The following is a 13143-nucleotide window of genomic DNA, read 5'->3' as shown; positions in this document are numbered from 1 at the left end:
GGGGAAGGGGCAGAGAGAGAGGGAGACACAGAATCGGAAACAGGCTCCAGGCTCCGAGCCATCAGCCCAGAGCCTGACGCGGGGCTCGAACTCACGGACCGCGAGATCGTGACCTGGCTGAAGTCGGACGCTTAACCGACTGCGCCACCCAGGCGCCCCTCAGCATCCTTTCTTAATAAAAACCCTCGAGAAAGTCGGGATAGAAGGAACATACTTAAACATCATAAAAGCCATTTATGAAAAGCCCACAGCTAATAGCATCCTCAATGGGGAAAAACTGAGAGCTTTTTCCCTGAGATCAGGAACACGACAGGGATGTCCACTCTCACCGCTGTTGTTTCACATAGTGTTGGAAGTTCTAGCCTCAGCAATCAGACAACAAAAGGGAATCAAAGGCATCCAAATTGGCAAAGATGAAGTCAAGCTTTCCCTTTTTGCAGAGGACATGATATCATACGTGGAAAACCCGATAGAGTCCACCAAAGTCCGTGACCAGCATTCTTAGAGGCCCTCCTCATAGGGATGCTTGGTTTCACAGATCCAGCCTGACCGTCTCAGAGTCAGCTTGCTGCCTGCCCCCAGCCCCGGCCAATGTGACCCTTGTGTGGGACGCTGCTTTTCGTTCTCCAGAGGGCCAGTACCTTGGGGTGGAATAATCTTTCAGACCTGGCAGTCTTTTACCAAGCACTGAAAACATTTGTAAAGAACAATGGGGGCCTTTATGACAAGGCGTCTCCTACCCTGTGGGCTGGGGTGGGCTGTTGCACTGGTGGAGGGTTTCTCTGTCCCCCCCCCCCCCTCGCTTTTCCAGCCAGTTCCAGCCAGTTCCAGCCAGAACTGGGTACGGGCACCAGGTGCAGCACAGCTTTTTTTGTGGCAGGTGCTCTGAGGAACTCAGAAGGAGTGGAAGGCCTAGCTCAACCAGAAGAACTTTTTTGTTGAGGGCAGAGTGGAGGAAAACCCAGTTCTTGATATAAAAGATTCACAACTGGAGTGGATTAGGAGCTAGGCTGCAGGGATGAGGGACTGAGGGATTTAAATCGTCCAGACTTAAATTCCGCACATATTCAGTGCCAACACGGGAGGGGGATCCGTTTGGGTCACTGACACATGCCAGTTAGTTTCGGTTGTGTAACTGACCGTTCCCAAGCAAGCCCTCACTCCGCTTGCGATTCTTCGGGCTGGCAGCTTGGGCTCGGTCCCGCTGTGTGGTTACCCTGGCTTGTTGCGATCACTCGTGTCTGTGGTTAGCTGCCAGGTCAGCTGGGGGCTGGCCGGGCGAGGGTCGCCTCAGTGGGACGCCCATCCCTGCCCGCTGCGGTCTCTCCTGCCCCAGCAGGCCAGCCCCGGCTCCTCTCGGGGAGGGGTCTGAGAGAGAGAGGGTGGAATGTGTCCGTCCTCGGGGGGCCAGGCTCGGAACGGGCGCAAACCATCGTGTTCACGTCGTCTTCTCGGGAAAAGCAAGTCCCAAGGCTAAGCTGCATTCAGTGAGTGTGGAAACTGGCTGCGTTCTCTTCTCGGAAGCTTCCGCGAAGTCCCATTTCAAAGGGAGGGGAGTGATCGTGACCGTATTCACAAACACTTCCCCTCATCATTCCTCTGCTTTCCAGAGCCACGAGTATATAAAAAGTCCGACGTTCACCCCGACAACCGGCCGTCACGAACACGGACTCTTTAACCTGTACCATGCCATGGATGGTGCCAGCCATCTGCACGTGCTGGTCGTCAAGGAGTATGAAATGGCCATTTATAAGAAATACTGGCCCAACCACATCATGCTGGTGCTCCCAAGCATCTTCAACAGCGCTGGAGTTGGTAGGCATTTTTTAACATGCCCTGCTTGGTAAAATTCCTGCGAACGGAGACTTTTGGGAGACGGTCCTAGAGATGAATGGGTTAAACATTCTTCATTAGGCTTTTTCGTCTTGAAAGCTATAGTCTTCTTCCGTCTTTGGTCACTGCTTTGATTCACGTTCTCCACGGTCAGAGACAAGGATAAGCAGACAAATGTGTGTGCAGGTTGGCGATGGAGATTAGGCCCGTCGGGAGCTGGCTGGTCATGGGCCGGGGCCTCGATGAGCCTTTCTAACTCCAGATGGGGCCTTGGTCCCGGGTAGGGCAGACCTGAGAGTGGGCCTGTCCTGGGTTGATGTCCGTGGAGGACCGACCCAAGAGTGGGCCTCGGGTTTGCCCATTTCAGGCGCCGCCCACTTCCTGATCAAGGAGCTGTCTTACCACAATCTGGAGCTGGAGAGGAACCGGCAGGAGGAGCTGGGGATCAAGCCACAGGACATCTGGCCTTTCATCGTGATCTCGGACGACTCCTGCGTGATGTGGAACGTGGTGGATGTAGACTGTGGCGGAGAAAGAAGCCGGTGAGGTGCCCCCGCCCCCCACCCCGACCCTGGAAGGAACATGAACCTGTTCCTTTTTTTTTTTTTTTTTAGTGTTTATTTATTTATTTTTTGGAGAGAGCGTGAGCAAGGGAGGGACGGAGAGAGTAGGGGGACAGAGGATCCAAATGGGCTCTGCGCTGACCAGCAGAAAGCTGGACGCGGGGCTCGAACTCACGAACTGTGAGATCGTGACCTGAGCTGAAGTTGGACGTCAACCGACTGAGCCAGCCAGGTGCCCCAAAGCTGTTCCTTTTCAATGGGGGCTTCTTAGCTACCTCCTGAGGACCACAGAGGACACCGCATCTTAGAAAGCACAGTATGTGGTTCACATGGCCTTGTATGTCGCAGGCTCTTATTCCAAGCCCAGCGTACTTTTGAGGTTTCAATTTTTTTTAAGTTTCTTATTTTTCATTTATTTTGAGAGCGAGAGAGAGAGAGTAGGGGAGGGGCAGAGAAAGAGAATCTCAAGCAGGCTCCACACTGTCAGCGCAGAGCCCGATTTGGGGGCTCAGACTCACAAGCCACAAGATCAGGTCCTGAGCCGAAATCAGGAGTCAAACGCTTAACTGACTGAGCCACCCAGGCGGCCCCTTGTGTTTTTAACTTTTTAAAACTTTTCTTGGATGTATAATACGTACAGAAAATCACACAGTATATATTCAGTATAAAATACCTACGGAAAGTAGGACACGTCCAGAAATTTTCACACACTGATCACCCATTTAACCAACTCCCGTTGGAAGAAATGGGACATCACCAGTGGCCCAGAAATTCCCTCCTGGAGCCTTCCACACCCTCCCCCTGCCGCCAGCCTAATTCCTAACAGCCAGCTGCATTTTTATTTGCTGTGTGACATTAGTGTCACAACTAAACTCTGAAGGGTGTGCCTGGAGGTGGGCACCAGAGGGCACAATGTAGGGAAGGCTCAGTAGATAGACTCTGAACATCGTTGGTAAAATACTTCCTTTTGTGATTTTTGCCACATGGATGTTTCAACTTAGGGCTGCCTGATGACTTCTGATTATTTTTGGCTTTTTTTTTTTTTTAAGAAACGTGAGGTCAGTTCACCTCTTTTATGTTAGTGGTACCCTCCTGTGACAATCAGCACTAGTCCCTGTTCTTCTAGAGAGAAAATGTGTTCCGGATGATAGAGCTGCCCGTAGTTTATGGGAGCAGTTCTGCTTTGCTGGCAGTATTCTCCCTGACGCTCTTCCAAAGGCAAGAGCTCAGCCGGGGGCGGAGACTGGGAGAGAATTGAGCCTTCATTCTGCGTTTCCGAATTCTATTCTGAAGCAGCCATTAACGCCCTGGCATGTCAGGGCTGGCCAGGGCCCTAGAGAGTCTATTTAAGCCCCTTGGCTGGGGAAAAGCAAGCTGGGGTCCAGAAGAGTTGAGCTGCGTGCTGGGGCCCAGCTCCTAGCCCTGGAGCCCCTCCCGCCGGCCCCCTCCCTGGTCATCAGGTGTCCCTGTCGTCATCACAGTCCTCAGACAGTGGCAGTCAGGGTGGGGGGTGAATTCCCTTACTGGAATTCACAGCAGAAAGCCTCGCTCTCCCCACCATTTTGCCCTCAGGTCTGCAAACGGGAAATGCAGTGTTTTAGCCTGATGGGGAGGAGGTAGGCTTTGGGGACGGCGCTGTTTGAGTCCGAGCTCTGTTGAGTGACACCGGGCAAGTTCTTCAGAGCCCCTTTTTCCTCATTTGTAGAATGGGGATGAAAGGTCTAGGTCATGAGGTTGCCGTGAGGGTACGTAATAGTAGATGTGACCCGCTTAGCCTGGCGCCCGGCACTCAGGGTGGCAGCGATGGGCTCCACCTGCTCCCGCCCTACCCAGCTCCTAAGCGTCCGGTCCTGGGGGCCCTGCTGCTGTTTGCCCCTCAGCCTGGGGACGTCCGTCTCCCTCTTTTGAGCAGGGAGTTTTCCTGGGCAGAAAGAAACGTGTCCTTGAAGCACATCATGCAGCACATCGAGGCGTCCCCCAACATCACCCACTATGCCCTGATTGGCATGCGGAAGTGGTCCAGCAAGACCGGGAGCGCCGAGGTGCGGGAGCCCTTCTCCCGCTGCCACGTGCACGACTTCATCATTCTGAACGTGGACCTGACCCAGAATGTGCAGTACAACCAGAACCGGTGAGTCCCCGCCCTCTGTGGCCGTCGGCACCGCCCCCCGCCCAGAGCCCGCCCTGAAGGGCAACCTTAGGCCTGGGGGACGGCCGCCTCCCCGCTGCGGGGCCAGTGGAACCGGAGGCTTCCTTCCCGGGGCATTGCTCTGGCCCTGCTTTCAGCTCTCAGGTTTTGGGGTGGGTTTTTTTAATGTTTATTTTTTTATTTTGAGAGAGAGAGCGCGCACGTGTGTGTGTGTGTGTGTGTGTGTGTGTGTGTATGTGTGCACAAGTGGGAGGGGCGGGGGGGGGGGGGGGGGGGGGGGGGAGCGGGAGAGAGAATCCCAAGCAGGCTGATAGTGCTGATAGTGAAGAGGGTTGATCCCACAGACTTCGAGACCCATGACCCAAGCTGAAATCAGCCCTCGGGTTTTTTTTTTTTAATTTTTCTGTCGTATAGGGGTGCCTGGGTGGCTCAGTTGGTTGAGTGTCCCGTCTCTTGATTTTGGCTCGGGTCATGATCTCAGGGTTTGTGAGTTTGAGCCCCACATCTCTCCCTGCCCCTTACGCACGTACGCTCATGCTACGCTCTCTCTCAAGATAAATAAACTTTTATTTATTTATTTTAAAAAATTGTTTTAATGCTTATTTTTGAGAGAGAGAGAGAGAGAGAGAGAGCGCGCATGTGCACATGAGTATGAGCGGGGGAGGGGTACATGGAGAGGAAGACACAGAATCCAAAGAAGGCTCCAGGCTCTGAGCTGTTAGCACAGAGCCCAACGCGGGGCTCGAACTCACAAATAGCGAGATCATGACCCGAGCTGGAGTCGGACGTTTAACCAACTGAGCCACCCAAGCGCCCCAAGATAAATAAACTTAAAAAAAAAAATTGTTTTTTAATTGTATAATTCTGTAGACTGTAGATTTGCATAAGATCATTCAACTTCCTTCATCGGTTCACGTGATCCTTTATATAGTGACTTACGTCGTACTGTGTCATTTCTCTTACTTTTTTGCTTCCTTCTCGGAATACGTCCGTTTTTAGGAGCATTAACACTGAAGAAAACTAGGAAATAATTTCCATATGACTCTCTCTCTGGGCCTGGCCACGGAAGTGCTCACATCTCAAGAATAACCAGATTGCCAGCCCTTATCAGGCATCCCTATAGGCCAGGCAGTTGGCCACACCCAAGATGTCGGTCTGAGGAGCCCTGGGGCCACACCCAAGATGGCCGTCGGAGGAGCCCTGGGGCCACACCCAAGATGGCCGTCGGAGGAGCCGTGGGAGGGTCGCTTTTGGAGCCAGGCTGCCCTGCTAAGTTCTGGGTTTTTTCTTTCACAGCTTTGCAGTTTAGGCTGATGACTTAGCATCTCTGAGCCTTGTTTTTCTCAGCTGTAAAATGTGGCTAATATTTTTACTCTAGGGAGTTTGTTGTTTTCTTTCCTTTTTTTTTAAATTTTATTTATTTATTTTTTAATGTTTCTTTTTGAGAGACAGAGACAGAGTGCGAGGGGCAGAGAGTGAGGGAGACACAGAATCTGAAGCAGGCTCCAGGCTCCGAGCCGTCAGCACAGGGCCTGATGTGGAGCTCGAATTCACGAACCATGAGATCATGACTTGAGCCAGAGTCGGGCGCTTAACCGACTGAGCCACCCAGGCACCTCCCTTTTGTTCTTTGTTTGTTGTTTTGTTTTTTGTTTGTAACGCATGGATGAAACAGTGTCTGTGAAGCCCCTCACACGGTGCCTGTAGCGTGTGATCAGCCAGTGGTAGTCCTTCTGTAGTTTAAGCCCGGCCTGGTGCAGACACATCGCAGCCACACCTGGTCTCCTTATTTGTTTTGTCTTCTTTATATGCCGCTATTGAGCGAGGTCTTCAAGGTTGGAACGAGCCCCCCGGCGCGGGGGGGTGCACACTCCACGTGGCTGCTGGGGGCGTGCCCGGGGCCGTGGGCCGCGTCCAGTGCTATCTGCTCCCTCCTCTGCTTCTGAGCAGGTTCACGTGTGACGACGTGGACTTCAACCTGCGGGTGCATAGCGCCGGCCTCCTGCTCTGCCGGTTCAACCGCTTTAGCGTGATGAAGAAGCAGATTGCCGTGGGCGGCCACAGGTCCTGCCACATCAAGTCCAAGGTGAGTGCGCCCACTGAGTCTGCTGCCTGGGCTGCGGTGGTGTGGGAGCTGGCAGGGAGGCCAGGCCGTGGGGTGGCCTTGACGGCTGGTGGCCTTCGTAAAGGTTTTGAATTGGGAGCCTGGGGAAGGGAGGCCTGCCGTCGGGTTTCTCTCCCGATCGCTGGTTCTAACCAGTATCCCCTGTACGCGTCCCGCCAGTGTGGCTGCCACCAGCCTTCCCGCGAGCGCTCGCCTGCCTGCACGTCCAACGCTGGGCTCTGTGTTCACTGCCCTGGCTTCTCTGTTGGACCCAGCTCCTGGGGGGTGGGGCGCCATGCTCCTCTCTGGGCCTCTGGACAGCGCCTGGCCAGATAACCAAATGGCACCAACAGGCTGGCCTGTAGCCGTGTTGTCTGTGCGCGAGCCAGCCTCTTGGTGGGGAGAGACGTGGTCTGATTAGGTCAGTGCTGGCTGCAGAATTTCAGGGTGGAAAGTCCTAGCACACCCTCCGAGATCTGGTCTTCCAGGAGGACATATGGGGCTGGCACGACTCTGCCTGAAGGTTCTCTCTGACCCATGGAAGGGAGCCCCATTCTCTGCTTTGTACCTCCATCTACCTTGACTTTTGCCCGGGCGGTGGACACATCAGCCTGTCCCGGTGACTCTTTCAGCCTCTGTCCTGCCTCATCTCCCCTCACTCCTTGTGTGTGTGTTGGTTGCTTGTCCTGAGCTGGGCCGGGTCTGAATTCAGACGCCAGTCCCAAACCCCCACCCACCTGCCCCTTCCTATCAGCAGGATGTGAAGCCTTCTCTGAAAGGGAAAGCCCATCCTCATTTCTCTTAAAAAGTAGCAAGACATTTAAAGAAAAGGTCTGTACTTCCAGAACTCGGGAGTCGTTGAATTAAGTCCTACCCTCCCCCGCTGCTGAGATTTCTTATTGAAATTGTGTTGGATTTCTAGTTTAATTTTTACAATTCTGATTTTTACCACATTGTCTATCAAAGATACTGTTGTACTTTTAAAACTGAGTTTTCTTTATGTCTCTCAGTCTAATCTTCTGGCTCTAGATATTTTATGTGTATTCCTATTTTGAGCATCTTCTTTTCCGCTAGGTTTAGGTTATGTGTAAGAGAGCTGGAACATTCGATAATCTTCCATCTAAATGAAATAACTTACTTTCATTTACTCATTGAGTATTTACTGAGCACGCAGGCCCTTCACTCGGTGTAGCCCTGAGCTGAGGCGGATGTTAAACATGTAGTGTCCTTGTGACCAGCACCACGAGGGTGACGTGTGTCACAGGGAGACCTAACCTTGCGAAGGGTGGGGGAGGGAGTCTGCGTGAGTGTCCCTGAGACAGTGACATTAAAGCAGAGACTCGGGGGTAATACACAGCTGCTCAAAGAAGGATCTGGGTGAAGGAGCTGAGTAGGTGAAAGCCGGGAGGTCAGCGTGGAAGAAGCATAAAGGGCAGAAGGCATGGCGGAGATGGGCTAGAGAAGCATGTAGGGTCTTAGCAGCCATGGGAACATTCTGGACTTTCTCTAGGAGTAATGAGAGACCACCGAAGGGTGCCCAGCAGAGGATTTGATTCGTTTTATTTACGCCGAGTCTCCCTGGCTGCAGCCCGGCAAACGCATTGGCCGTGGAGTAAGGGGTGGTGGGTGCAGACCGGTGGGTGGTCGGCAGGAAGGGCGGCGGGGGCAGGCGAAGGTGGATAGGTTCTGGGGCCAGAGGGAGGCTGATCCTTCCCAGAGGTTTGCCTCTCTGGATTTAGGGGAGAGTTCCCCAGGTCCAGTGGTCCTCTTGATTATCCTAGACCAGGCGGCAAGTCTTCTGCATGGAGTGGTCAATGCCTACAATTCTTACCGGTCCCACTCGTCAGTTTCACACGTCCCACCGTGGTAAAGCGTACTTTTCCTTGGCAGAGAATTTCTGGGTTGAAGTATGTGTTCGCAGCTGGGCAGCTCTACCCTGTGACACAGTCTTCCGTGACAGGGCCACTCACCCCAGGAGAGGCCTGGGGAGGGACCTCTGTGCTCAGGGTGGCTGGGAGTGGCTGACCCCGCCTTCCCCGGGCAGGTATCCGACAACCCCGTGGCCATCGTGCCGGCCCAGTACATCTGCGCCCCGGACAGCAAGCACACGTTCCTCGCGGCGCCTGCGCAGCTTCTGCTGGAGAAGTTCCTCCAGCACCACAGTCACCGATTCTTCCCGCTGTCCCTGCGGAACCGCGGCCACCCTGTGCTCTCGGTCGACTGCTACCTTAACCTGGGATCTCAGGTGACTTTCAGAGGGGGCCCCGCCCAGTCCACGAATCCGAGAAATTCCTAAAACGGAGGCACCAGAACCCAGGGCTCGGGATGATAAGCTACTCAGCTCCTTTGCCTCAGGTGTTCACCCCGCCTTATAGCTGATAGGGTAAAAGCCTGAGAGAGTTTAAGTGGTTTGCCCCCCACTGTAATAAGTTAGGAATGAAAGCCCACGCGGATGCCAAAATTGACGGGTGGCAACTCATCCGTCGAACTGATGGATTCTCGAATTGATGGATGGGCAAGTGTGGATACATTTCTTGGACTTGAGTTTTAGGATCTGGATTTGGACATAGCACTAAATCTTGTCTCTGCCCCGGCCCCCACCAGCCTTGGGCGTTGGCCAAGCAGTTAGTATTTGTTAGACGCAAGGCCCTAGCATGGTGTTGTTGGGTATTTCATAAAAGCTGATGTTCTCTCTTGGATTCCTTCTTTTTCAGATTTCTGTGTGTTATGTGAGCTCCAGGCCCCACTCCCTGAACATCAGCTGCTCTGACTTCATGTTTAGCGGACTCCTGCTATACCTCTGTGATTCTTTTGTGGGAGCTAGCTTTTTGAAAAAGTTTCATTTTCTGAAAGGTAACTTCCCATCCTTTTACCCTGGACCTCGATTTGAATGCCTTTTGGCACCTGGCACTTCCGAGGAGGTGACCTGTGGTCTTAGTCCCCCTTTGCCAGTGGGTAAACTGAGGCTCAGAGAGGGAATATGACTGTCCTGATTATCCAGGAAGGTAAAAGAAGGCTGGGATGGGATCCCAGCGTGGCTCTCTTCCCCTGGTGCCTGTCGGGATAGAGGCAAGACACGCCCCCTTTCTTTCAGGTAGATATTTTGGACTTGTGGTCCTCGTCAGCCCAGATTCTTAACATCAGCACCCAGGCCCCTTCAGACGTGCCTTCCTCCTGGTACCTGGGGTTTCCTCCTCATCTTGGGGAGTACTGCATGCTCTTTGACCTTTACTCGGATCTTTCTGCTCCCATAGTTGTTGTCACGCTAGAATGGCTGAGAGCGACAGATGTTTCATTCTCTAGGACTTAACAGTGTTATTTCCAGCCAGCTGGGAATCCTGACCGATCTTCCCTTGCCTTGGGTGTCTGCACTCTGACCTTGTCGAGCGGGTGTTTACTGCGCACCAGTGCTGTATGCGGCCTTGGGAAGTAGTAAGAGGTTTCTCCCACGGTCTGCCCCGGGGAAACATTTCGGGTACTAGGAGGCTAGGACACGTGCGTAGGAAGGGCGGCAGGTAGACCGACCTACAGGATGAATGAGCCGACCAGAGGGATTATCGAGGATGCTGGGAGTGGAGAGGAGGGAGAATTCCCAAGGCTGGGGGGGTGGGGGTGGGGGTGGGGGTGTGCTGCATCTGGCCAGTATGCAGGGGGCTCGCGTGGGAGAGGAAGGGGCGGGGTCAGCCTGGGAGAGGTGGGCTAGCGCGGGGCTGGAACCCGAGCGCTTGGTTGGTGATCTGACCGGCCGACGAGGCGTCTTCTGCTTCCGGTTCTCCACCCCCTCCACCGCTTTGTGCACATTTCTTCCGCCTCCGTGTTGTGTCACCGGCCAGACCTGCCAAATAACCATCTCGCTGTGTGTCTCGCTGAGAGTACGAAGCTTTCCAGAAGCAGCAGGAGGTGTCGCCTGGATGTCTGGTCCCTCCTTCCCAAACGACATCGTGTCTCCTTGTTGCCGGTAGAATCCAGGCCGTAGCTCTCATTCGTTTTCTTCACCGCCTCTGCCGTTGCCCACGCAGGTGCCACCCTGTGCGTGATCTGCCAGGACCGGAACTCCCTGCGCCAGACGGTGGTCCGCCTCGAGCTGGAGGACGAGTGGCAGTTCCGGCTGCGTGACGAATTCCAGACGGCCAACGCCAAGGAAGACCGGCCGCTCTTTTTTCTGACCGGGCGGCACATCTGAGGGAGACACCGGCAGATTTTCTGCGGGAGGGGAGCCTTCAGCACCTCATGCTCTTGAGGCTAAAGGGACTCTGAGATCCCTGGGGTGCTCGAACTGGAGCGGCCCCGGGACCATTGTGCGGCCCCCTCGTGCTACGTGCCAGGAGCCCAGGCCTGGGCGTTTGTGGTCTTAGAGCAATGAGGATGAGTGGGTGGTGAGCAGGGACGCAAAGCCACGTCTCCTGGGTTCTGGGCCAGACCACACGGCCCTGGGCTCTATCGAAGTCCACTTGATGAAGAACAAACTTTTGCCTGCCGTCCTGTCATCCGTGTGTTTCCATGGACACATGCGACTTTTCTGAGTTCTAAAGGATCACTCTTGGGTGTTCTTGTAGAGGCGTCAGTAACTTCTTGTTGTGCGATGGACAGGATTCCGACTATGGGGGTTTCCCTATCACCTACTACAAAGCAATATTCCAGAAGAACATCTTTTAACTGTAAAGGCTGGAGAGGAGGAAAAAACAAGGACGTTTAATAAGAATTACGTAACGGCCTACAAGTTTGCTCTTTCAGAAGCCAGGCCAAAGGCATCCACTCTGAAAAAGTAAAGCAGATGATTTCACTTCACAGCAAGTATGATTCTGTTAAAATAAAATAGTATAGGGTCAATATCCTACCTCTTAGAAAGGGCAAAGGTGAAAAGAAACTTTCTTGGAAACAAGAAGTGTTTCAGGAAGGAAATTAGAGTCGGAGAGGTTGACCCGAAGAGACCAACTTTGCCTTACAAAGAGGGCCAAATTGCTTGCTTTGAAACAACGAAACCACCAAAGGGCCATAAAATAGTTGGTAAGAATTAAACTTTTGACTATAATTTATTAAAGCTCAGTTTTTGGTTCTTTAAATAGCTTGTTTTCTCTTACGAGTGCTTGGCCCCGATCAGAATGGACGACAAGATAGCGGGACCGTTCCATGACGCTTACCGTTCCATCCGCCCGTGTGTTTGAGTGCCACCCATGGGCCAGGCGTCGGACTGGGTGCTTTCACAGCTATGATCTTGCTCAGTCCTTCCAACAGCCTGGGTGGGTGCAATGATCCTCCACCTGGAAGACGAGAAGGTTCAGACGCAGGGAGCGCACCTCACCGAGACCACTGCGCAAGGAGAGAAGCAGAAGGATGGACCAGTAGACTCCTGGATTCCGGACCGGCGTCTGTCTTGCCCCGGGCCACGGTGCTTTTGGAGTGGCCCCTAACGGAAGGGAGGGTTTGAAGATACTCAGAAATGCACCGCCAGCATATGCATTCGTACACAGCCATCTTGGACACTTCTGAGCACTCTGATGCATAACAGTCCAAGAAGAAATTATTTTAGAAGATGATGCCTAAGAGTTTAATCTCCCCCCCCCACCCCCGCCCAAAGAAAAACCAGCCGATGAGTATAAAAGATTAGTTCAGTGTTTATAAAACGATCCCTTCGTATATGCCATTATTCCTATCTCGGAATAAAAACTCGCCTTCTTCAGTTGTATTTGTCTTTTGTAAATAGTAGCTTGTGTGCCGTGCTTCCCATTTTGTTAGTTAATTTAAACTTGGAAGACACCAAACTAATATTCTTGTTTGTCCCAGTCTTATAAATAAAACCTGTGATGCCCTCCTGGTTTCTTTGGTGGGAATGAATTCGGTTGGTTTTGGTTTTGTTTTTTTGAGAGGGAGTAGTGTGACCGGTGATCTCCAAGGGCTCCCTGCTTACAACCTCATGACGTGACAGAGAAGACAGTTTTGGAAAGGAAATTATAAATCCATAAAAGTAACTGTGTATTAACACATGGAGGAATCCCCGAGAGAGAAAATTAGGTGCCGAGAAGAACGGAAATGAAGGCTAGCACAGCTGAGACCACACAGAGAAACATGCTACGTCGGAAGATGGAGTCAGGGCTGCTCTGTGCGTCACGGTGGCTAAGGACGTGGAAGGGGCCTGGGGCGTTTGTCACGGTGAGACGGTTTGGTGCAGCTGGGGCCCTTCGATTCCTTCCAGCTCTTCTGCAACACTCACAGACGCCGCTGACCTGGGCTGGGCGGGCAGCCACTGCTAAGCTTACTGCAGAGTGTGGAGGGAGCCTCAAGGAGGGGGCACGGGAGGGGGTCCAGGCTTTTGTGAAGACAAGCTATTGGCACCCCCTCTCTGTGGCATTGTCCTATCTCTCCCCTCACAGTTGTATGGGTCAGTTTATAGTAGACGAAATAAGCAAACAGGAACACCCCCCCCCCCCACCCACCAAGTATGGAAATGAACAAACAACTAAGATTCTTAAAGTAGCAAACGTCATACAGTGAAA

The 13143-nt window shown here is 52.9% G+C and overlaps 1 protein-coding gene across 1 annotated transcript in view; it reads left to right on the top strand.

Annotated features, from left to right (window-relative positions):
* GREB1 (growth regulating estrogen receptor binding 1) overlaps positions 1-12329 on the top strand; it is a 77688-nt gene extending 65359 nt beyond the window's left edge. The window contains exons 26-32 of the mRNA XM_049652518.1: positions 1611-1815; positions 2201-2375; positions 4309-4527; positions 6496-6631; positions 8694-8894; positions 9364-9502; positions 10669-12329. Of these exons, the coding sequence (XP_049508475.1) occupies positions 1611-1815; positions 2201-2375; positions 4309-4527; positions 6496-6631; positions 8694-8894; positions 9364-9502; positions 10669-10832 (1239 nt within the window). The 3' untranslated portion in view covers positions 10833-12329. The remainder of the gene's footprint in view (positions 1-1610; positions 1816-2200; positions 2376-4308; positions 4528-6495; positions 6632-8693; positions 8895-9363; positions 9503-10668) is intronic.
* The last annotated feature ends 814 nt before the right edge of the window (positions 12330-13143 follow it).

Source organism: Panthera uncia (genome assembly GCF_023721935.1).
Source record: "Panthera uncia isolate 11264 chromosome A3 unlocalized genomic scaffold, Puncia_PCG_1.0 HiC_scaffold_12, whole genome shotgun sequence".
Classification (NCBI taxonomy): domain Eukaryota; kingdom Metazoa; phylum Chordata; class Mammalia; order Carnivora; family Felidae; genus Panthera; species Panthera uncia.
Note: the sequence above shows the minus strand (reverse complement) of the source record. Positions and strands in the feature narration are given on the sequence as shown.